Source organism: Filicampus tigris, chromosome 18 (assembly GCF_054856515.1).
Source record: "Filicampus tigris isolate MCC_2025a chromosome 18, RoL_Ftig_1.0, whole genome shotgun sequence".
Classification (NCBI taxonomy): domain Eukaryota; kingdom Metazoa; phylum Chordata; class Actinopteri; order Syngnathiformes; family Syngnathidae; genus Filicampus; species Filicampus tigris.
The window spans coordinates 3,432,070-3,456,152 of record NC_141234.1 but is presented as its reverse complement, the minus strand read 5'-3'; the positions used below and the strand labels follow the sequence as shown (position 1 = coordinate 3,456,152).

The 24,083-nt window shown below is 46.1% G+C and overlaps 4 protein-coding genes across 10 annotated transcripts; 3 read left to right on the top strand and 1 right to left on the bottom strand.

Annotated features, from left to right (window-relative positions):
- The first annotated feature begins 707 nt into the window (after positions 1-707).
- On the top strand, positions 708-4,612 carry LOC147132031 (C3a anaphylatoxin chemotactic receptor-like). 2 transcript variants are annotated; one of them, XM_086015066.1, is made up of 3 exons: positions 708-968; positions 2,237-2,427; positions 2,679-4,612. In XM_086015066.1, exons 2-3 carry the CDS (start codon positions 2,245-2,247, stop codon positions 3,480-3,482), a joined length of 987 nt encoding a protein of 328 aa, XP_085871192.1. In that variant the 5' UTR covers positions 708-968; positions 2,237-2,244; the 3' UTR covers positions 3,483-4,612. The 2 variants fall into 2 exon arrangements, with proteins under 2 accessions (XP_085871192.1, XP_085871193.1); XM_086015067.1 differs by lacking the exon at positions 708-968 and adding an exon at positions 969-1,114.
- On the bottom strand, positions 4,117-9,892 carry slc39a7 (solute carrier family 39 member 7). 4 transcript variants are annotated; one of them, XM_086015013.1, is made up of 10 exons: positions 9,547-9,892; positions 7,747-8,271; positions 7,062-7,692; positions 6,582-6,706; positions 6,326-6,494; positions 6,073-6,141; positions 5,752-5,874; positions 5,603-5,674; positions 5,265-5,461; positions 4,117-5,160 (listed from the first exon to the last, which is right to left on the bottom strand). In XM_086015013.1, exons 2-10 carry the CDS (start codon positions 8,260-8,262, stop codon positions 4,906-4,908), a joined length of 2,157 nt encoding a protein of 718 aa, XP_085871139.1. In that variant the 5' UTR covers positions 8,263-8,271; positions 9,547-9,892; the 3' UTR covers positions 4,117-4,905. The 4 variants fall into 4 exon arrangements, with proteins under 4 accessions (XP_085871139.1, XP_085871140.1, XP_085871138.1 ...); XM_086015014.1 differs by having other exon boundaries at positions 7,062-7,422; positions 7,621-8,271; positions 9,547-9,891; XM_086015012.1 differs by having other exon boundaries at positions 7,062-8,271.
- Positions 9,893-10,235: 343 nt separating this feature from the next.
- LOC147132029 (major histocompatibility complex class I-related protein 1-like) lies at positions 10,236-13,319 on the top strand. Of its 2 annotated transcripts, none has more exons than XM_086015064.1 (7): positions 10,236-10,400; positions 10,956-11,144; positions 11,247-11,525; positions 11,623-11,925; positions 12,219-12,338; positions 12,772-12,789; positions 12,896-13,319. In XM_086015064.1, the coding sequence occupies exons 1-7, from the start codon at positions 10,325-10,327 to the stop codon at positions 12,958-12,960; spliced, it is 1,050 nt and encodes a 349-aa protein (XP_085871190.1). In that variant the 5' UTR covers positions 10,236-10,324; the 3' UTR covers positions 12,961-13,319. The 2 variants fall into 2 exon arrangements, with proteins under 2 accessions (XP_085871190.1, XP_085871189.1); XM_086015063.1 differs by having other exon boundaries at positions 10,878-11,144.
- Positions 13,320-14,017: 698 nt separating this feature from the next.
- Positions 14,018-17,549, top strand: LOC147132028 (major histocompatibility complex class I-related protein 1-like). 2 transcript variants are annotated; one of them, XR_015082198.1, is made up of 6 exons: positions 14,018-14,167; positions 14,501-14,767; positions 15,308-15,586; positions 15,776-16,084; positions 17,006-17,136; positions 17,216-17,549. XR_015082198.1 is itself a non-coding variant. In XM_086015065.1 (6 exons), the coding sequence occupies exons 1-6, from the start codon at positions 14,119-14,121 to the stop codon at positions 17,236-17,238; spliced, it is 1,044 nt and encodes a 347-aa protein (XP_085871191.1). In that variant the 5' UTR covers positions 14,018-14,118; the 3' UTR covers positions 17,239-17,549. The 2 variants fall into 2 exon arrangements, 1 of the variants encoding a protein (XP_085871191.1); XM_086015065.1 differs by having other exon boundaries at positions 17,020-17,136.
- The last annotated feature ends 6,534 nt before the right edge of the window (positions 17,550-24,083 follow it).

The following is a 24,083-nucleotide window of genomic DNA, read 5'->3' as shown; positions in this document are numbered from 1 at the left end:
TCCAACTACAACAACAGGGACAGAACAGGTCGCAGGTGTGATGAGAGAGGCATGCATCAAAAATAAATGCTAAATTCCGTGTAGTGCATTAGCTGTCATTGTAAGTGAAAATGTCATAAAAATATACATTTAGCTTCTTCTGTTTCATAAATGTTACAGACCAGTGGTTCTCAAACTTTTTACAACAAGCTCTACCACAAATAAGAATTTGCTCTCCAAGTTCTCATCGTAAACACGCAAACAAAACAAAATTTGCCTCAAAAATTGTAAGACTAACAGTAGATAAAGCAGTTTCAAGAAATAGACAGTAGTAATCTAGACCAATATGGGGCATACCAGTGCACTTTAAACGAACTGTCAACGGTTCTTGTGTACGTTTGTACTTTTCGACCTCTCTCCAGGCCCCGGGATGTATTGCGACAAGCAATGCTGAACTTTTTACATCATCATCAGATTTCCTTGTAAACATGAAATCATGACTGTGAAGTGCACAAAACAGTTACATTCTGTTTTGTTCCGTCGAAGCCCTAAATCTTCTCTGTGTTGAAAGAGTCTCCATTAACTTGAGCGACACTATTCCACAAAATCAATCTGACAGCTGACAGCATCTCTACATTCTTCTTCTGTAATGAAGATGATTCGGGGGAAGTGCTACGTGGCGTCTGCCATCTGTCGGTGAATTAAAACTTAAAACTGGTCAGCCGAGGTAGGGGAAGCGTTTTTATAATGCTGTTCATCCCGACCTAGGAAGGTTAAGGAAAGGTGTCATAAAGGTTATGAGATTTGAATTTTCATAGAGGACCAAAGACTTCTCTTGGGTCCTTTGTGCTCCGTAGCGCCAACTACTGTACAGGAGGGACTTAGCAGTCAATAGGTGTCACCCATTTCATAAAGCTTTAGGATTTCAAAAATGCTACTGACTGAACTGGACAAGACTTGTTGAGCTGTCGCGTTAGGGGTGGCACCAGGTGGGTCCAATCTCAGACAACACATCCAACTGCACTCTCATTTGGCACTATTAGATTATATTACATTTTGGCACGCCACGTGCCAAACACAGCATGTTAAAGCTACATATCAAAGTCGCAGATGTAACAACATGTTCAACGGAATGGTGAGTTGTGGATGTGTTCACAATTTATGGGAATAATTGGTGTGATCATTTGCCTGATGATATGTTCCATTCGTATGCTGACGATACAATCAGTTATTGTCGTTCTTCGGCAGCGTTACAATCACTTGAAGCCTTTGACACAGTTCAGTTTTGTTCGACTCGGCTCAAGTTAGTGCTGCGTGCAGATAAATCAAAGACAATTCTATTTTCAAATGGCAAGCAGCTATTTTCTCGCCTGCCTTGTTTGCCAACTGTTCTTGGGGTTGAAATTTATCTGGTCACGTCTTATATATACTTAGGCCTCCTTATTAATTAGAACCTGTCCTTGAAACTGCACACCGATATAAACTCGCTTCTGAGTTGAAATTGAGTATCTTACACTTACCGTCTTGTGTGTTTATTTGGCGTGACATTTTGATTTTGTGGTTCCATTCTGCCCAGGTCACTCTTGAAAAGAGGTTTTGAATCTCAACGAGTTTTTTTCTTTAACTGGTTTCATAATTAATTCATTTTAATGTTCTGTTGCCCATTGTTCCTAGGATACATAGCTAGCTAGCACAAGTTTACGTACTGTATTACATAAGTCTCCACATTGGAAACAACACAACAGAACAACAAGGACAAGACATGAAAAACAATAAATGCTAAATGTTATTTATAGTCTTAATATGAACAATGTTAAACGTATCATCGAAACCGGTCCATTGACATATATCTTTACATCAAACTGGTCCGTGGCTACCTAGCAAGCTAACAATGTTTACAGGTCTTGGTTTTAATGGTGGATAAAGTAAGTATGTCGTAGGTGCTGTGCCTCGTCTATTTGAGTTGCTAACCTTGCATGCTGTCCCTTTTCTGGTTTGAACAACAAATATAATCCTTGAATCCAAAACGTTCTAGGACTTACTGTGGCGGCCTCTGCACTGCGCAGATTGTGGTGGGTTGCTGATTGTTTGCGGGCAACGCACGAAAAAATAAGGGGTTCTTTATTATTCATTTACAACGTGTCTCTTCTAAGTTTTGGCTAAGCAAGTCCCAATTAAGTACTAAAATTGGCGACTTCAAACTGACTGGAGTGAAGTCATGTGACTGCAGTGCTCCCACCTCTTGTCTCCTCTTCAGGTGTCACGATGCATCGTAGTCAAACAGCGTTTTCGCTCTTCCTCAACGCCACCCCTAGTGTCCCGTCGGCCTCGGAAAGTGTCGAAGGCAGCATAAATGTGATCACCGTGGTGCTCAACACAATCACTATCCTGCTCGGCCTTCCGGGCAACTCTGCTGTCATCTGGGTGGCAGGATGCAAGTCTAACGCGGTTGGGTCTCTTTTTTTTTCCTCCCCAACACTTAAAAATCATGTAATTAGGAAATCAAATGTTTGCAAGATGAACATGATTAAATTGTGTAGGATTTGCATGAAACCTGGTGGGCTGCACATGTAGATTGATTCATGTTGAAATCAATAACTGACGCTGACGTCGAGTAAGACTGGTGGAAAACTTGACAAATGTGACAGACAACTACAAGTGCATGTCTAGAACTTTATACAGTCCTGCCTGCTCCCCAGACATCGGTCCTCAACGTGTGGCTGGTCAACCTGGCGGTGGCGGACCTGATCTTCTGCTTCACCCGAATCTTGTCCCTGATCAAGCAGCTGTTCCTGAACCACTGGCCCTTCGGCTTGGTCATCTGCAGATTCGTCGGCTTCTCCAAGCACGCCAACATGTTTTGCTCCGTCTTCATGCTGGCCGTCATCAGCGTGGACCGGGCCCTCTGCGTCCGGCTGCCGGTGTTTACCCGGCGCCACCGCACCGTGTGCGCCGCCCGGGTGGTGGCCGTGTGCGTGTGGGGGGCGGTCTTGGGCTTCAGCTGGCCCTTCTTCTCCACACATAACCTCCATTGCGACAACAACATAACCCAGTGCAAATTGAAGAACATACAGTCGCTCTACATCATGCGCTTCCTGTGCGGCTTCCTGCTGCCCTTCCTGGTCATCCTGGCCTGCTACATCGTGGCCGGGGTGGGCATCCGCCGCACCCGCTTGCCGGGCAAGTGGCGTGTCCTGGGGGTGCTGGCCCTGCTGGTGGCCGCCTTCTTCCTGTGCTGGGCTCCGTACCACAGCCTGCTGATGCTCAAGATGGTGGACAGAGACTGCACAGTGGTAAAGACGTGGATGCCCCTCGCCAAGGGCGTGGCCTTCTTCAAAAGCTGCATCAACCCGCTTCTTTACTTCTTTGTGGGGTTCAAGATGAGGACCCCGTCCAAGAAGTCTGTGGAGGTCCTGTGCAGGAACGCTCTGACGGAAAATGACGACACACAAATGGGACAGGCCGACGACGTTGATTTGGGGCAGAGTAGGTCACGGTTGTGATGAGGGAGGAAATAAAAGCAGAAAGAAAACTGAGACCGTTTCACTTAATGACCTGTGACAGCTTGGCTATCTTCAGCATAAACAGCACTGACTTGGCCTCAAATTAGCGTCAGGGCTAAATAGCGGTTCGCAGGGCGCGAGTCAGATGCCATTCTATTAGTCAAAGAATCCTACATTGACACTTCAACGTTAATTAAATATGAATCTTGCGTACAGTATGAATGTGGAATACATTTGCAAATGCTACAATTGGCGATGGGTGGGGGGGGGGGGTTCCCCCCAGGTGGATGCTGACGCTCTGCACGCCCCTGACTTGAATTTGAAATGCTAACCCAAGTTTAAAACCATGAGTTGAAACCCCAACCCAAATTGAAAACCGTCACTCTAATTTAAAACCCTGATTTGAAACCCTAACCCAAGGGGCTGCCGCGCTATGGACGTCCCCCTCAGATGGATGCTCGGGGCCCCCGCCCCATTGGCCCCACCCTCTGCACACCCCTGGCTTGTCAGTCAAGCCGTGCCACGTGGCTTCTCCCTCAGGAAGTTTTTCTAGGTGAAATGTTTCGCTTGGACCAGGCTCCCCAGCAGCGCCGTGGCCAAAGTTAAACTTGCGTTGTGATGTTTAAGGCGGAAGTCGAGAACGTTCTCAGCCTTTATTGTTGGTCACAGTTGTGTACAATGGTGTTGTAGTCTGCTCATTTCACAGTGGCTAAACAAACTGCACTCACGCTTGATCATCTTTGTACAGAGCTCCAAGCATGACACTGTAGTGATTTAAAAACAAAAACTATCCACAAGATTTGCACAAAAATGCTGACAAAAGTGCCCAGATTTGACCTAATTCGTTACCAGGAATTTGTTTGCCCCATTTCAGGACCGCAAATTAGTACGTAGTAAGCACCTGTGTGACAATTTGAAAAAAAAAAATGCCTGTGGCTCTCACCTCTTACGCAAATATGCCGACATGAGCTTCAAACCGAAGCACGTTAGACATGATTCTTATTCACAAATGAATACTTTGTGTACACGTTATACCCGACTCTTGGTCACAATTCAGTATTTTGTGGCCACAAATGAGCATTTCGTGCATATTGTGGCCACAACTTAATAATAAATTTTTCCCAACGTCATGTCTGAGGTTCTACCATTGAACTCTTACAGTTTGTGAACATTCTGTCTATGTGTGCTTTAAACCAAGCAGCTACTTTGAACAAAAACAGTATGTGCGTGTGAGAAAGTGTAAGTCCTCTCCAGACGTGTCCATCAGCTCAATTCCTGACGCTTTCCCATCTGGAGAAAAAAAACCCCCAAAAAAACAAAAACGGATGCCAAAAGAAACCCCGCAACGTAGAGTCCCACAAATATAAAAAGGGAAAAAGACGACTAAAAGACGTCATTTCAAGCGGTCCTCTTTTTTTCCTTTTCACTCGTACTCTGCGATCAGAACCATCATGCCGACGCCGAACAGCAGGGCCAGAATCTCCATCAGCGACTGGCCGAAAGTGGAGCGGCCGGCCAGAAGCTCCGGGAGGACCGTCACCGTGGCGATGTAAACAAAGCCGCCCGCCGTGAAGGGCAGGATCCAAGCGGTGGCCGCCGCGCCCACGCCTTCGGCCAGCAGCGAGCAGGCGGTGCCGGCCAGCGCCCCCACGGCGGTGACCAGTTGCAGACACATGGCCTGATGGGAAACAGGAAGTTAACACTGACGTCGAAAGGAAGCAACCGAGAATTGACAGAAATTGTCAGACTAGGCGGGACAAAAGCCCAAGTCCCGTGGCCCACCTTCCTCTTGGTGCAGCCGGACTGGACCAGGATGGCAAAGTCTCCGATCTCGTGCGGCACCTCGTGCAGCAGGATGGTGAGGGTGGTGATGGCGCCCACCGCCGGACCCACCAGGAAGGACGCGCCGATGGCCAGGCCGTCGGTGAAGTTGTGAGTGAAGTCAGCCGCCAGGTTGAGGTAGCCGGACACCTTGATGTCTGCAGCGACAACACGGCCAAAAATATTTTAAATCAGATTGCATTCTACTAGAGTGCCGTCTCAATTTGAATCCGATTAATTGTTTAGCCCGCCCCAAATTTTTTTTTTTTTTTTTTTAAATCGCCCGGCTTTCTACTCACCAGCACTCTTCTCCACCTTCTTCTTTTTCTGTGCCTTCTTCTCCTCACCGTCGCTGTCCTTCTCCTTGACATCTTAAAAAAAAAAAAAAAAAAAAAAAAGTGGCAAGTGAGCTGCGTAGGCTCAGAGGATTTCTCGGCGTTCATCTTACCGTGCGAGTGTCCGTGCGAGTGGCCTCCCTTCAGAAAGCGCACAAACTTCTCCACAATCAAAAAGGCGACGATGCCACCCAGCACCCACAGGCCCACTGACATCATGTGATCGTGGGCGGCGCCTGTGGAAGCACAGGTGGGGACTAGTCACGTTTATGCAAATCAGGAGGAAGTCTCAAGTTATAACCTTCACGTTTCAAGCAAGTCATGTCAAATGATTTGGGATAAGCAAGTCACACAATCTCACTCAAAGTCGGGTTGAATCGCTGACGTTTAGCCAAGCTCGTTTTTTTTTTTTTCGCGGTTTGAGTGTCAGTTACCGTGCGAGTGGCCGTGGCCGTGCGACTCCTCAGCTGCGCGGGTGGCGCCGCCGTGGTGGGAGTGCGGCTCTGTGTGATGGGCAGAAGCAGAAGGTCGGCTTCAAACCTTTTCTCGACACGCTGTGCGAGTCGTTACGGAATTACAGCAAAGCGTGCGGCCGCAATTTTTGGCTGCTAGGCTAGCGTGTAAAAAGAATTGCCCCCCCCCTCCCGAAAATGTTTCAAATTGCCAATTGTCAAGCGCACGACATACCCAGAGCGTGCGGTATGAGGTGGAGGAAGGCGTCGCCCAGCAGGCCTCCCGACGCAAAGCTCAGCAGCACCTTGAGCAGGTTCTGGTGCTGGCCGCTGTTGGACTGAACCGGGATGAGGAAGAGGATGAGGAACGGCGCGGCGCTGATTAGCAGCGTAGCGCCGATGGCCTGAGGGGCAGGAAGGGAAGGTCGGGATTAGCGATCGTTTTCAAAGTCAACGTGGCAAGGGAGAGAGGATGGTTTGGATTGTCGAACCTGCATCCACAGCTCCATCGTGTCCCGTTTCTCTGCGTCACTCTTCAGCCCTTCGGGCGTGTGGCCGTGACCGTGGTGGTGCCCGTGGCCGTGTGAATGACCGTGGTCATGAGCGTGCGCGTGGTCTGCAAGGTACAACGACGAATCGTTTGATCGACAAATAATCACTTCAACCTTTGCATTAATCAGCGTCCAAAAAGTAGCACTCAATTTCACAAAGCTTGGCGACTACATCTCTCCTTCTTGTACCTTATTGCTTAATCGTTTAACAACACCAATACACAACAATAATCAGTTATCAGTTAAAAAAAAAAAAAAAAAGATTTTTTTTCATCCAATTATTCCATGAATGGAATAATTGTTTGGACAAATATTCTATAGTGACAGCCCAAGCATGCCTGTGCCCATGTCTATGCCCGAGGCCGTCAGCGCCACATGCATAGTCATCAGCATTCTCTTGGGCATGCACGTGGTCATCACCGTGTGCATGGTCGTCGTCATCGGCGTGACCGTGATCATCGTCCTCATCTTGCCCGTCATCGGCCGCGTCCTCGGGCTCATCCTTTTGAACGCGGTCATCGGCGTGCCGGTGATCATCGGCCTGCTCGTGGTCATCTTCGTGACGGTCCTCATCGGCGTGATCGTGCTCGTCAACCTGCCCTTGGTCATTGGCGTACTCGTGGTCATCGTCATCGGTGTGGCCTAGGTCATCTTCGCGACGGTCCTCATCGGCGTGATCGTGCTCGTCAACCCACCCGTGGTCATCAACCTGCTCTTGGTCATCAACCTGCTCTTGGTCATCAACCTGCTCTTGGTCATCAACCTGCTCGTGGTCGGCAACCTGCTCGTGGTCGGCACCCTGCTCTTGGTCACTGACATACTCGTGGTCATCAACCTGCTCGTAGTCGGCAACCTTCTCTTGGTCATCAACCTGATCTTGGTCACTGACATACTCGTGGTCATCAACCTGCTCTTGGTCATCAACCTGCTCTTGGTCATCAACCTGCTCTTGGTCATCAACCTGCTCGTTGTCATCAACCTGCTCTTGGTCACTGACATACTCGTGGTCCTCAACCTGCTCGTGGTCATCAACCTGCTCGTGGTCATCAACCTGCTCGTGGTCATCAACCTGCTCGTGGTCATCAACCTGCTCGTGGTCATCAACCTGCTCTTGGTCACTGACATACTCGAGGTCATCGGTGTACGCGTGCTCATCGGGCTGCCCTCGGTCATTGTCGTAATGGTGGTCATCGGCGTGACCCCGATCACTGTTTTGCACGCGGTCGTCGTTTTGCGAGTCATCCGTACGCTTGTAATCAACGTTTTGCGCCTGTTCGTTGACATTACCCTGGTCGTCGGCGTCGGCGTGGTCATCGCTTTGCGCATGCTCATGTCCGTGGTCATCGTCATGACCGCGCCAGTGCTCGTGCCCGTGGTGCTCATCCACTTCCTCCTCCTGTGGCGGCAGGTTGGCCTCAGCGCTCCACTTGCTGGCGCCGTGGAACATCTTCACCTCCGGGCCGTGCGAGTGGCCGTGGTGATGGTGCTCGTCCCCGTGGGCGTGGCCATGATGGTGATGGTGGCCGTGATGGTGGTCGTGCGCGTCGCTCAAATGGGAGGCGAACAACAGCACTAGAGCAGACGTAGCCAGTGTCACTGCCAGCAGATGTGGGCGCCCCATTGTATTTACCTGGAGAACACATGAAAAAAACCTGAAGCAGGTCGCCAATATGAACTCCATCCTCTACAACAGTGATTCCCAACTACTCCAGGGTTTTTCCTGCATTCAAAATTGAGAGGCGGATGCCTCCAGCTCAGGTTTATGTGCACCCATATGTATAATGTGGCTCTTTACAGTAACACAAAAAAAAAAGCCAAAAATGTGGCTCTAGTATTAATAAAGGAATGCTTTAACGTGATAGTCATTCTTATTGGAACTCTTAACTCAAAGTATGTTCCCTGCAAAAGAAAGTGGGTAAATTGAATTTACAAAAAACATGCACGTCATGGCGCATGGTACCACCTGTGCCTCAATCTGAGCCAGGATAAACCCTGTAGTCTTTTCATTTATTTCCAACAAATAATGTCACGTTGCAACAGGCAGAGCAACTAAACGGTCTTCCACTAGATGGCAGAAGGTACATAATTAAACTGCATATCCACTCTTTTTTCTCTTATGTGAAATGTGTGCACATGTGCCTGCATGTACAGTACATCCTAGAATGGTTGCCAACCAATCGCAGTTGTGTATATGTCCTGAAGGAGGTGTCCAACTCATTTTTTTATATTATGAGCCACATTGCAGCTGAAAAAACATAATGTAAATGTCAAACACCTCATCCAATTACATGTAAAAACAACCCATTTTACTTTTATTACATATTTGCTAACAATTTAAGTCAAACAAACATAGGTCATGGGGATGAACAACAAAATAATTACAGCTATAGTTCCATTAATGTGGAGGAATTTAGTGGAGGAAAAGCTTGCGATACTTGAGGAAAGTGTCATTTTGGGACCTGAATGAAAATAACAAAGCCACTCAGCAAGCAACAGAAAAACATCCATTAAGTGGCTCCCTCTGTGCACCAATCGAATGAATAGAAACCATCGAGATGATTGATTGCATTGCATTGCATTGCTGTCTGATTGTATTGATTTTTCTACAGGAATCTGCAGGCAGGGGGCTGCAAGATGAAAAGTTTGCAACTTCAATTTCAAAGATCCGCGTTTCACAAGTTTGCAGTCGGACTTCACTTTGTCGCTTGACGCCTCGGCCGTGACCGACTAAGCAGATTTAGCTCTTGACTTTTGCCACCACTTAAGCCCTAAACCAAATAAACAAAACGAGCGTGAGAGCGAACGCAGCATCAGTTGGCGGCTAAGCGGCTAGCGAGCCAATGCTAACTGCAGAAGTAGTACCGGCCAAATTAACATGCAAACAAACATTGTTGAAGATGCCTACCTGAGTGCACTAATGGTCGTCCGGTTGCCTGCGTGTTTGTTTGTCTTTTTCGCGTCGGACAAACTCGACGCCGCTTCACCTCGGAGGATGCTTCCTACCTGTAGCTATTCTAGCTGCTAGCCGAGACGTGGCATTCGCACAAGTCCCCAAATCTCGCGGGAAGACATCCCGAGTCCAAGTCCGCATCCCCTTCCTTGTTTCTTTGCCGCAAGTAGTATTACATGACACAGGATATATGTGCCATCTTTTAAATCGTATAATGCTTCATAAATGTGTTTTGAAACGTTACAGAAACGACCCGCTAATTATATAACGGAAGAGCCGTTTTTACAGCGTTTCAGGTTGAGAATGAGAGAAAGTGGGGGGGGGGGGGAAGGGGAAGTGGGGGACAATCTCGCGAGATCCTTCGCTGGGGATTGTTTGGTGGCATATCCTGTTTGGAGCTCGTGACGTCACAGTGGACGAGCAAACAAACTGCCACCAAAATAAAATTCAAAAGAAATTCATCCAATAGAATATATATATATATATATATATATATATATATATATATATATATATATATATATATATATATATATATATATATATATATATATATATATATATATATATATATGTATATGTGCACATACATATTTAATATTTTTGTATATATGTAGATACTTTTGGATGGTCAGCTCTTTCCTTGTGTTTTATCTGCAGGCACAGGCATTCGCCCCAAAGCCCTCCTTCAGCTCAGAGTAAACGACGTCACGTGCAGACAAGAGTACACAAGATGAAGATCACGATGAACAAGATTTTGACTTTGCTGCTCGCCTTGGACTTCTGGAGTGTGCAGTACACATTTGCAGGTCAGCTCGCTTTCTCTTGTTCTAATTTTGCCATGATTTCACATGCTCTCTTTTGAGTTTATCCTCCATTTGCGCAAGAAGAAAAACGCACTTTCGGTTTCATTTTTAGCCATCAACTGACGGTAATCACTCAACAGCAACAACTTATTTATTGTTGAAGATGTATTTATTTTATTTTTTCTTAAAGTAGATGTGCTGGAAGACTTTATTTAAGAAATCAAATTGGAAAAATAAAACATAAGACCGGGAGCTAATGTGAAATGATAGACTTTCGAGTTAATGTTCCAAAGGTTATTTTAAACTTGTAAAAATTTGTTTGAAAGCAGTGGGCAGAAATGATGAAATCCCACCCCTTCTGTATACAGCATTCTGTTAATTTATATATCAAAACAAGCTGGCCTTTAAAATGCACATTTATCAACCAATATTCACTGTAACAACTACATATTTATTTCCTCTAACTTACACAATGTGCAGCAAGACATTCCCTGAAATACTTCCTCACCGCAACTTCTGGGGTGAATAACTTTCCCGAGTTTGTGGGTGCTGCTGAAGTGGACGGTATCCGGGTGGGCTACTGCGACAGCGACATCCAGTCAGCGGAACCCAAGCAGGAATGGATGAAGCAGCTGGTCCAGGACGAACCGCAGCATCTGGACTGGTACAAGCGCAAGTGCTCCGGCAGCCTGCAGGTCTTCAGGAACAACCTCAAGACCTTGAGTCAACGGTTGAACCAGTCTGGAGGTGTGGCGTGTTCCCTTTGACCCTTCAATAAAACCGTTCTGGTCACAAGAGTAGGCATGGCATCAGAGCCTTTGAAAGCACTCTGACTTCCCCGCCATGCAGGCAGCCACATTTTGCAGCGGCTGAACGGCTGCGATTTTGATGACGAGAGCGGCGAGGTAGTGGGCTACAACCAGTACGGATACGACGGCGAAGACTTCATCGTGCTGAACCTGGAGACGCTGACGTGGACGGCGCCCTCGCAGCAGGCCTTCACCACCAAGCTTCTTTGGGACAGAGAGGCGGAGAGGCTAGAGTACAACAAGAACTACTACATCCACAAGTGCCCGCAGTGGCTGAAGATGTACGTGCGCTACGGGAAGAGTGTCCTGCAGAGAAAAGGTGAGGTTGCATTCCGGAGCCGGACATCGGCCCGCAGCCCAGAGGTGCGGGACTCGAGTCGAATGACTTGACTCCCACCTCTTCTTTTCTCGCGCAGAGCTTCCCTCGATGGCTCTCCTCCAGAAGACGCCCACGTCGCTGGTCTGCTGCCACGCCACGGGCTTCTACCCCAACCGAGCCATGCTGTTCTGGAGGAGAGGTGGCGAAGAGCTCTACGAAGACGTGGAACATGGCCAGATCCTGCCCAACCACGACGGAACCTTCCAGATGAGCGTCAACGTGAACGTGTCTGCGGTGCCGCTCGCTGAGTGGGCCGAATACGAGTGTGTGTTTCAGCTTTACGGCGTCAAGGGGGAGCTGGTCGTCAAACTGGACAAAGACGCCATCCAAACCAACTGGAGTAAGTCGATGTGGAACTGTAGCATTGACTGTTGTATACGGCATTGCGATTAATGTTGCGTTTGTGGAATATGAGTTAAGCAGCTAGATCCACCCGTTTTTAGCTATCTCAGCGGGCGGCCATTTTGTCACTTGCTGTCGACTGAAAATGACATTACAATACAATACAATTTATATGACTGCACTGACTCTACTACTTTGCAGGAACAAGTCTTGTCCGTATAAAGAATCTCAGATCACAACAACAGGATTGTATGCGGGCCTAACAAACTCAACGTTCTGTTTCGGTTACAGCTCCTCGACCAAATTTTCCAGCTGGTGCGGTCGGCGGCGGCATCGTCGGGGTACTGCTGATCCTTCTCGCAGCCGCCGTTGTGGGACGTTACATCCGGAGAAGAAACAATGTTGACAGTGGTGAGAACAATGCATAAGCATAACGGGTTTACAATCTTTGGGGGAGAGAGAGATGGTTTTTTGAATGGTTCATAGATTAGGTTAGTTGATTAGTCAATTGATCGTCCGCTTAGTCAGACAATTGATTGTTTTTGGTTGGTTAATTGGTGAGTCTATCCCTTTGGTGTGGTCACATTGGGGTTGAATTTTAGAATTGAGGAATATTTGAGATGAAATGTGAATTGTCTTCAACAACCAAGAAGAGTCCAGTTTCCTCCATTGAAACGGCGATTACCGTGAACAAGATAACAGAATCGACACAGACAACAATGAGGTTTTACAATGAGTCAGTTTCACCGAGATAAGGAAGTTCAAAGTCTCTTGAGAGCCGTTTATCTTTTGTCTCATCATTGACTCTCAGCAGGAAATTCTCATTTGTCTTCTTATTTTTCAGGATTCCAGGCTGTTAACAGTAAGTGTTCTACCTTGCACCTGGTTGTATTTGATACTGCACGTAAGTGACGGCTTCCGTCAAAATCTTCCATTAACTGCTGCATATTCCATATTTCTATCTTTAGCGGGCGTGGAACTTGCGCTCCCCCAATGCCAACCCCAATCCCAGGGTCAAGACTGTGAGCAGTGAGCCTTGGAGGATGTCTGTAAAACTTCCAGGGTGCCTGTGAATAACGACAGGACCAGAATTTGTTACAAGAGAAGCCAAAATCATAATTAGCTGATGTATTTTTTAACAATCACCCTTAATTGTTGTTTGACTCTTTTCCGGCATAAGTTAACTTTTTACATATTTTTGACTTGGGTTATTATTTATTTGTTATTTTATATATTGACTGTGAGTATAAAAAAGTAGAATACTGTGGTATTAGCCCAAAGCAGTCCAGGTTTTACTTCCAAGCGCCCTTTGCACTTCCCTGTAATGTGATCCACATGGAAACTATTTTTATATTTTGTGTTTTATTGCAATAATAAACATATATACTGTAACTTTTTTTAACTCACTTGCCACATGACTAATTAGACACGTTACTGCACATATCAATGCAAATGCCAACCATATAAAACAGCGCAAACTTTTTTGCACAAGGGTTACAGTTGATTTTATTTCCAAAGTGACAGTTGGGACAAACAACAACACCAAACAAACAACAAAACGGTGAAATGAATGAATGATTTATTTCGGTTGTACGCATAAAACAGAAAAGAAAAATACACAAATCATTTTTACATTTTGAAACCTATTACTTAAATAACTGCATAACCATTTAAATGCTACACCTCTTGTGCCATATTGTTCACATTTCTGCAGAAGTAATGAGTCATCAATAGTATCAAATGCTTTGCGTTAATCAATAAATACACCCGCAGCATATTGTTTTTTTATCAATTGCAGTAGCTAAAGTGCACATATAAATTATGTCATTTGAAAAACATCCATTATCCGAAGTGCTTATTACTTTTATTTTGTACTATAAATCAATTATTTAATCAGCTAAATCATTTTTAAATGAATCAATATACGACGTAGTTTATTGTGAACAAACGTCAATACATTTTATGAATACAACGAATACCAGTCAAAAGTTTAGACATGTTTTTTCATTCAACAGCATGAGAAACTTTCGAAATTTTTGACTGGTAGAGTATGCTGGATTAAAAATTTTACTGTTAAAATTACCTTATTCTGAAAATATTACGCAACTTCCGCTTTCGACCCTGCACAATTTCCAGTCAGCCTTCTGTCACTACTGTCTCGTGGATGAGATGATAAACAAAAAGTGATAAAATGATTAAGATAATCCTCGTACTTCTGCTCAGCCAGCTGACGTCCTCAGGTAGGGAGAAAAAACAACTTTTTTTTTGTTCGGGTTTAGTTTGTAACTCTCGTAAAACTTTCCTCATCTTGACTTTCGCTTTCACATTTCGGCAAAGTTCGTTATACACTTTTAAAAGTGGACTAGTGGTCAATTCCGCAGTTCGGAGTAAGAATCTGTCGTCTTTGTCATACATGCGTGTAGTTTGCATGTTCTCTTGTTTGTGTGTGTGTGTGTGTGTTTAAAAAAAACAAAATTAAACTAAAACACCTTGGAACTAGCTGTTTTAAATTGTGGGTAAAATGTTGAATGTGTCTCCTGGAAATGATCCTTACAATCTCCTTCACCCTGCAGAGAAAGTATTCCTCAGTTACTTCCTGACCGCCTCCTCGGGGGTCACCAAAATGTCGCAGTTCGTGGGTGTGGTCATGCTGAATGACGAGCCGGTGGGCTATTATAACAGCGACAAAGATATCGCGGAGCCCAAGCAGGCCTGGGTCCAAGAGTACCTCTCGAAGGACCCCGAGCACCTGGTCTGGTACGCCAACCAGTGCCGGAACCACCGGAGAGACTTCAACGCCGACATTTACAACCTGAAGATCCATTTCAACCAGACAGGAGGTATGACTACCGCCTTCTTCACGCTCCTTTTGTCATTCAGATTTTGGACGTAATCCACACAGAAAAAAAAATCTATCTTTGACTTCCTGCCCATAACTACTGAACTACTTTGGTATGCGGAATTGTCTTTCTGACCTTAAAGCGAAAGTCAACTCAAACATATTTTTTTCAATAATATCTTCTATGCCAGCCCACTAGTTCAACAAGGCATTCTGATAAATATTGCGTTTGTGGAATAGTTAATCCAACCGTTTTTAGCCATCTCCGGGGGCATCCATTTTGTCACTTCTGTCGACTGAAAATGACATCACAACTGCTCAGGTAGCAACCAATCACGGCAGTTGTGATGTCATTTTCAGTCGACAGAAATGACAAAATGGCCGCCCCCGGAGATGGCTAAAAAAGGATGGATTTAGCTGCTCAACTCATATTCCACAAACGCAATATTAATCGGAATGCCGTGTTTCAACTCGTGGGCCTGCTGGGAACATATTCTTGAAAAAAAAACAGGATGAATAAACGTGGTTGCGCCTCCTCCAGGCGTGCACATCCTCCAGCGGGTGAGCGGCTGCGAGGTTGACACCGACACGGGCGTGGTGAGGGGTTTTAACCGCTACGGCTACAACGGCGAGGACTTCATCCTCTTGGACCTGGACACGGAGACCTGGATCGCACCCCAGCAGGCCGCCCACCTCACCAAACAAAGATGGGACGCCGAGACGGCCACCATCCAGTACATGAAGCACTTCTACTTGAACGATTGTCGCGACTGGATCAAAAACTACATGCGCTTCGGGGGGGAGTTCCTGAACAGAATAGGTAGGAGGAACGTTCTCGTGATCGGCGGCTCACCAGCAGGGATGACGTTTTCAAAGTGGAGTTCTTGTCGGCTGAAATGTGCAATCACTGCATTGATTTTATTTCCCTCTATTTTGGAATAAGGCTGTAACCTAACACTTTTCGGATCCACTGCAAGTCAAGTCATCCACGGTGTCTCCTCTCCTGCAGTGCACCCCAAGTTGGCGCTTCTCCAGAAGACACCCTGGTCGCCGGTCTGCTGCCACGCCACAGGCTTCTACCCGGGCCACGCAGCCAAGATGTTCTGGAGGAGGGATGGCAAGGAGGTCCAGGAGCTAGTCCCGCAACATGGGGAGATCCTGCCCAACCACGACGGAACCTTCCAGAAGAGCCTGTGCCTCAACGTGTCGGCCATCCCGGAGGACGAGTGGGCCCAGTACGAGTGCGTCTTTGGTTTTGACAAGCGCAACCAGGTCGAGATGTACGCCACCCTGGACAAAGCTGTGATCAGAACCAACTGTGGGTATCTTTGATAGACAACACATTCTCAAACTTTTTCGTTCTTGCATGCGGGGGGCTGGGGGGACGCAAGTGAAACAAAACGACATAAAACACCATCGGAATGTGTTAACCTAAATATTCATCACCTGTTTAATCGAAAGTAACTTAATCAAGTTCAGCTGGGTTAAATTCAATATGTCACCATCATCGCTACACTGGTAACATAACTGCAAACAGCAGAGCTAGCTTACAAAAGCACAGTCAGTGTTGACAACGTAGCGATTTGGTCGAACGCCTTCATATTCGCGGTTTGGCCTTCAGTAAAAAATGTTTTACTTTAGGAACCTAGCCTACATTATCTGCTGAAAAATTCACTCGATATAATGGTGTAATATTGATTTGGCGCCATCTTGTGGCATCTTGGCCAAAGAATAACGGTGGTGGATGGAAATGGGAAATGATTGTTGCAGCCCTCCCCAAGACACCAACAAAAAAGCAATAGTTAAAAAAAAAAGAAAAGAAAAGAAATACAGCACACTACAGTATGTTACTTGCTAAAAGAATACAGTCGTAACACAATTAAATAGAACGTGAAGCCTTAAACATTTTTTGCGTCAAGAGTTCATGCTTTCAATGGGCTTTCTTCGGGTGGGTGCGCCTTGGCCACCAGGGGGCAGTATAATATATAATGCAGTGGACCCCAGCTTATTCAGAGGTATAGGGACCAAATAGCCAGAATCAAAAATGTACTAGATGTAACAACTTTTCAGACTTATTTACTAGCTACTATTTTTTTTAAAGTGATGAGCGACTTTATTCCCACTAAGAAACACGACAACTGTAATCATTTTATGTCGACTCCCTGCTACCCAAGTTTGACAACCTCTAGTGTAGATGATGTCACCTGCCAAAAAAAAATCACAATTCATACTTGTCCAGCTTTGCGTGTCCAGATTTGCCTCCAGGTCCGGCGCTGCCCCCACCGGTGATTGGAGGCATTGTGGTGGTTCTGCTGCTCATCTCGGCCGGTGCCATCGCATCGTGCAGGTTTAGGGAAAAAAAGGGCAAAGGTGAGGACCGCAAATGAAGAGAAGAAATGGTATTTATGAGAATATTGATCTATGTTGCCCTTCATTGATTCTGTTTCAGGCTTCGATTTGGTGGCCAGTTAGACCGTTTTGTCTGTGGACACAGAGGAGTAATTCATTCATTCATTCAATCATTCATTCATTCATTGTAGTAGGATTCAAAGATAGCGGATCATAGTATTAACGAACAATGACACTGGATGTGAAAAAGGTTATTTTTGTGAACAATGTTTTGTGCTTTTTCATGGTTCTGGTCATTTTAGGTTGTTCGTTTAAAAAATTGCACATCTGTACTTGTAAAAACGGTAATGGTGTACTGTAACGGTACTTTATTGTTCTCCTGTTTTTACCTAGGCTGTAAAGATGCAACATTTGATAAAACTGTAAGAATTTTATTTTTTCAAATCATTGCTTGTGAAAACAACTCAATTGTATATTCCCGCCCTTTTTATGCCTTTTTCCATTTTTATTATGCCCCAACACCCCCACAAAATCATGTTTTTTATCTACATCACCAGATGTAGAGGTCGTTGTTTCCACTTAGACTGATGAAAGTATAAAAGCGTTCATGGTTGGACAGCATTTCTGAGAATTAATAGGGAATGTGACGTTTCAACAAAGCAACGAAGTATTTCCTGGAACTTGTTGGGTCCTTATATGTGTTGTCAATTGTCAGCAGAATTGCAATATCAAGACTCTTGTCGCATTCATTTAGCTCTTTCTTTCTATAATTGGTTAATTAAATTACCTTCCTGTTAAATTGTGGGTCAGATTGACTCGTGTTAAAGTTTGAAACTGTTGAAAAAATATTGTGAAAATGTAAAAAAAAATAAAATAAATAAAAATTCAAAATAAAAACATGTTTATTAGTAAATTAAAAGTTTTTTTTTTTTTTTTTTACATTGCCTATACACAGCTATTATTTTAACCTCATAGTTGAATCAGTGAATGTATTAATGTGTGCAGTTTTCTACACTGCATTTTGCTCGTCAAACTTGGGCTTAAAGGTTTTTGCTATAACCAATCAGAAGACGTAAAATTGCTGCTGTCATTGGTTGGCCATGTGAGAATGAATTTCAAATTTTTATTGGTTAAAAAAAAATTTTTGTCACGTTGCTAATATAGTTACATAGCTCAGAACTACTGATTCTGAAGGCCCTGGGCAGATTAGCTTGACATGGCAACACATACAGGCTGAAATACGATTGGTCCAAAAAAATCTAGCATCCACGTATATGTACTGAAAGCAGTGCAGCCAAGAGTCACAGAACCGTCCTGTAAAATTGTGGCATCCAGAGAAAGAAGCATTTTTGGCGTGTAGGCATAGCTAGCTAGCTAACTGAACACTGTGGAGAAATGGAAATAGGCTTATTAATAAGAGAAATTGCCGTCGGTTCTTGTGGTATTGTCGAGGCCACCACAGAAGCCGGCTCCTGACCCCCCACCACTAGGTTCTCCGGACCTTACATTTTTTTTTCTCACTTTGAGCAACGTCTGGACAGATGTCAGACGTGCTCCCAGACAGACTCACAGACATCAGGTATCAATCAATAATCTTTGTCGTTGAGTAAAGTCTACTTCAAGTTCACACGTCCTGGAGGGGCGTCTGCAGCCGGCTGCTCATTTGGCGCGGGGATTGTCCTCATGCAAATCAGAGGGGCAACCAATTCATGGCCGCACAATTCGATTAGACATCTGCATATTGAGCATCTGCACTCCACCAAAATCTGCCAATACCTCGCTGGCCCCCTATTCTATGGCCCCCCGCGAGGGCAGCGGCCCACGACCCCGCAGGGCGGGGAGGGGGAGGTGGGGGGGGTGGGGGGGTGGGGTGGGGCGCGACTACCCTCTGTCCCTCGCCCCCGCCTGACCCTGTCAGGCCCGGCGACAATACCTGACCCCGCCCCAGAGACGGGATGAGTGGAGTTCAAGGTAAACGGGGCTTTCTGCATAAGCGTCTACACACATTCACACCACAGACAACTTCCCTCCTTTTTTTTTTTTTTTTTTAAATCGTGTGTATTGATTAATCTGCCTGTTGTTCTTTTTAGTATCGAGAATGGACATGAGTAAGTTAAACGTTTTACCATGTCGTTTCAATACACATCAATGCATTAGTATAATATACAGAAGTTGTGATGATGGTAGCTTATAGTTAACGAAAACACAGAATTTTTCATCTCACCAAATTAGAATAATTACATTCGGAAAAAAAAAAAAAATCCCAATTATTTTGTTCACCTTCTAGTAAACGTTCTCCGTTGTGTTAAAGGGCAAGTAAACCCACACATATTTTTTCCAAGAATATGTTCTATGCAAGCCCGCTAGTTGAAACAAGGCATTCTGATCAATATTGTGTTTGTGGAATAAGAGTTAATCCACTCGTTTTTAGCCATCTCTGGGGGCGGCCATTCTGTCACTCTTGCCGACTGAAAATGACATCACAACTGCTCAGGGCTCAGGTAACGACCAATCACAGCTGATCTGTTTTCTGAAGCTGAGCCATGATCATTTTCAGTTGACGGAAATGCCAAAATGGCCGCCCCCTGAGATGGCTAAAAATGTGTGGATTAACTCTTATTCCACAAACGCAATATTAATCAGAATGTCTTGTTTCAACTAGTGGGCCTGCTGGGAACATATTATTGAAAAAAATATGTTTGGGTTGATTTCCTCTTTAAATCTACATAATACAGTGGATAGAAAAAGTCTACACACCCCTGTTCAAATGGCAAATTTTGTTGTGGTATAAAAAAACAAGACCAAGCTAAATAATCTCCAAACGGTTTTCAACATGTTTGAAAAAACACACCGCATATTTTCAAGAGGGAGAAGTAGAAATAAAGAACTCCAAATTCGGTGATTGCCCAAGTGTGCGGATCGCACGCCTGACTTTGAACTCCCCTCCCCTCGACCATGATGACACTTTGACGCAACAGGTGGCGGCTGGTTTGGAGCGAGACCATTGACATTCCCGGCGGCGTCCTCGCGTCCCGTCACACGATGGGAGTCCACACAGAGATTCTCTGTGCTCTCCCCGGCCTCAGCGCACACTGGGAGAACCACCAAAAAGAGTTTTATGAGCGCCTACGCTTCCTGCCAAAAAGTCAGAGGGGCGAGGTTCAAAGTCACACCGATGACACACGTGCACTGAGCAACGTAACACACACGTGGAGGCCAGATTCCAACCCAGAACCGTATAACAATATGTAAAAAGACAAAATGACAATACTCACAAGCATATATTCTTTATCCTCTGTACAAAAAAAGACTACAACTTGCCTTATTAAAAACATCTTATTTTTGGGTGCTTGAATGGATTAATGATTGCATCTATTTGGAACAAGAACTGAAAATTCATTTGAAACTTGAAGGTGCTGAGTCGTATAAGCATATCATTTTATTCCCACAACCGGTTTATTTTGAAATAGAAACTAGGAAGGTGCTTGCGTTGCCAAAAACTTAAAAGCCATAGTTACCCATCTCATTGAGCTCCAAATGTGAAAAGACGTCATTTCTTGCACTGAATGCGGATTGAGTCGTCAACAATCAGCGCTAATGTGATGTGCCGCGGAACCTGCGGCCCGCCGTTCTCCCATCAGGACGCATTTGTAGCGACAACACAATTTGTTCAAAGGCTTTTTGTGGCGCTCGCCATGGCTGTGATCTGCGTCTCGGGGCGGGCGGACAAAAGGTGTCAAACGGAGCGTTGGACTTGGCCCGCTCCTAATCCTATTACGGCGGCCTCCGACGAGCGGGGATGCTGAGCTCGCTTCATCTCGGCGACCGGCCATTAAAGTCCAAAGGGGCCCTGTGTGTGTGTGTTTACACGTTGTGTGTGGCTACGTGTGTGTGTGTGTGTGTGAGTGTAATTGCGTTGTTATCCACGTTGTCATAACGTCTTATCCGCTGATGTGCTTCACCATCTACTGCCTGTTTGGCTTGGCTACGGGGGCAGGTGGACGTTTCAATTATTCCAAGGGGTTTGTCCGGGGATGGGGCATTGCGATTTCCTAGGAATGTTGTAGCATTGATGATTTGATCAAGGAAATACAGGCAGGGGTTTATAGAAGTCATTCCTAATTTGATTCGGCAGCTTCTTACAAGAGCCCTGCAATTTTTCTCTCTTCTATTTGTACTTTCCCGCCCTTTTTTTTTTTTTTTTTTTGGTCATTTGACGTTGATTGTGCGTCTTGTACATCCATGGTGATGTTCAGTGGAGGCAACAGTGATTGTGACATCCATGATCCCGGCGTTCTCATACTGGTCGAGGGATTTCAATCTTGTGAGCGGGACTGGAATTTTGCTTCCCAAAAGTTGCTTGAGGTTGTCTGAGTTTGAGACGCCCGTTATAAATGTAAAAGTATTGTAGCGTTTAGTCACCTATTGACTCATTGGCGTATTGTCGCAGCTCAAAATGAATGGAATGAAGCCGCCTTTTGTCTGCTCTGGGTGTCACTTATGCGGCCAAAGTGTAGGCGGGGGCCACACAGACACGCCGACCCTCCGGCCTCCGCCGTCTCCTCAATGGTGGCGTGCACGCATGGCATTGAGCACCGTCAATTGGCTGGCAAATGCGGCCTACGATTAGCCGCCGCCGGCTAATGCAAGGGAGCCTCGCAAAGCTCCGTTTTGGGGGCCCGCTTCGCACCCCCCACCTTGCTTTATCAGTTCAATGTTAACGTCCAGCGGCGTCCACTCCTCGGCCGTCTGAAAGAAGAAAAGCTAGCGGGGGGTGGGGGGGGGGAAAGCCTCTCTTCCCGCCTTCTTTTCTCACCCCGGCCTCCTCTTGTGTGCTGTCCAGCTGCCTGTGACCCTTGACCCGCTGACCCTTACTCCTGACCCCTGGACTCGTTCCCACGCCACGCCTTTTTGTGTCCGGCGCGCCATGGCAACACCTTGCTCACTGCTGCTGCCACGGTAACAGATGGACAGAGGCCTGGAAATAACTTCATTCAGAGCCGACTGGAAGGGAGGGGGGAGGCAGGGGCGGGGGGGGGGCACCGTGGACAATCTGCCCTAAGACCCCCCTCCCACCCAATATCTCACCCTCTCTGCACATACTTATACACACATGCCCCCATCCACACTCCCCAAAGCCTCACCGTGCCGCATTCAAACACCCCTTATCGCCTCAGATCAGCGGGGGCCCGTGTACCGAGGCCTGATGAAGCCATTAGGGCCCAGATCCTGGCGTCTCAGCACACCTGAGGGCGGAGGAAATCACATATACTCGCAAGTTAGTTCACATTCAAGTTACAAGCGAGTCACCGTGGCAAAAAAACAAAACAAAAAAAAACGAGTCGAGGCCCTGCTAAGAAAAACAACCCCAAAGTATGATACTGCATCACTGTAGGGGTGGTGTTCTTTTGGTGCTGAGCGGTGTTGTGTTTGCATTAAATCCAGCATTTAGCAACGATTTCATTAATATTCATTAAAAAGTTCTTTTCGGTGGCCCACACATCACGTTCCCACGTTATGTTCTGAGAGATTTTTGTTCTCGGTCCAATGGAGTCAAATTTGAACAGCGGCCATTTTTAAGAGGGGTGTGAACACACGTGCAACCACCTTATCTCAGTTGTTTATTTTCTCTTGTCATCTCGAAAAAGATTTTTTTTCAAAAATCAATCCAGTTGTACAGGTTATAGCGCACATTCATTGTTTCGAAGTGATGCATCTTGGTCGCGTTTTTTTTACCGTCAAAAACCTGGAATTTGAACATGGGTGTGTAGACTTTTTAGAACCTCGGTAAGGAAGCCTGTTAAAAATAGCCATGCGCAGATCCCATTTCACACTGCAGCTATTTGCGGTCCAGCGTGTAGGAGAGCGCTAACTCCGTGCGTGTGCCGTTAATTATCTCTGTACTGTTATTATCCCTATTGTTTTCTCACATCCTCCGATGAGAAGCAGGGGGGGGTTGGGGGGGGCTGAGTGGGGGTGGTTGGAGGGTGGTAGTTGTAAAGACACAGAGCGGAGCAACGGGGGGCTGTGTTTGCAAACTCGGAGACAAACGACCAAGTGAATAGCGCGGCCGAGGAGCTCAATAAGGTGGCCGCCACAAAATGAAGTGCGCGCGGTTTTGGCGCTAATCAGTAACTAACCTCTGAAACCTCTAAACGAGCCACGAGAGGACAGATTAAAGAGGCCTGGCTGGCATCATTACGGCGACTTAGTTGCTCCAAAACGCCCCCGAGGAAGAGAAATATTTGTTTTGGGCAAAAAGGGCTTCGGTAGCATGGTGGACTAGCGTGTTAGCATGTCCGCCTTGCTCTTCTGAGGTTTGGGGTTTGAATCAAGGACTCGGGATCTTCCTTTGCAGACTTCTCGACATACTTTCGAACCCAAACAAAGTATGTTTGCGGATATTCTCATCTCATTCTCATCCCTCTCGGCTCCGGCCTTCCTGAAGCGCCATCGTCGGTCGGGAAAACGAGGAGAGTCTCTGCTCACCATGCGTACCGCCGCCCGCACTGCCCGTTGCAGCATATTGATGAACAATTTTTCCAGTTATTGCAAAAAATAAGCGTGACGTTAATGTTTTGTGTCTTGGGTTTCACTCACAATGCTCCACAAGTGAGCTGGGTGAGGAGCAGGTGGGGCGGGGGGTGGGGAGGGCTAATGGTTTTGGGTAGGCGGGCCAAAATCGCACAAGCTCATCACATTTGTGCATTTCATATCTTCCGTCTCCGCATGCATCTGCATCCTACTACTTTCCCGACACCCCCCCCACCACCACCTCCTCCACCCAAACCCCCATGCCGCCCCGCCGCTCCTCCCCGTACTCCCCCCTCCTCTCTGCCTCTCACCCACTTCATTGTGCCAAAGGAGATTTTCTCCATTGAGACCCAGTCTCTTAGGTAACCCCAGCGCTGCATGAAATGAGGAGAGGGAGCGAGTGAGCGAGGCAGAGACGGGCGAGGGCTGAAAGG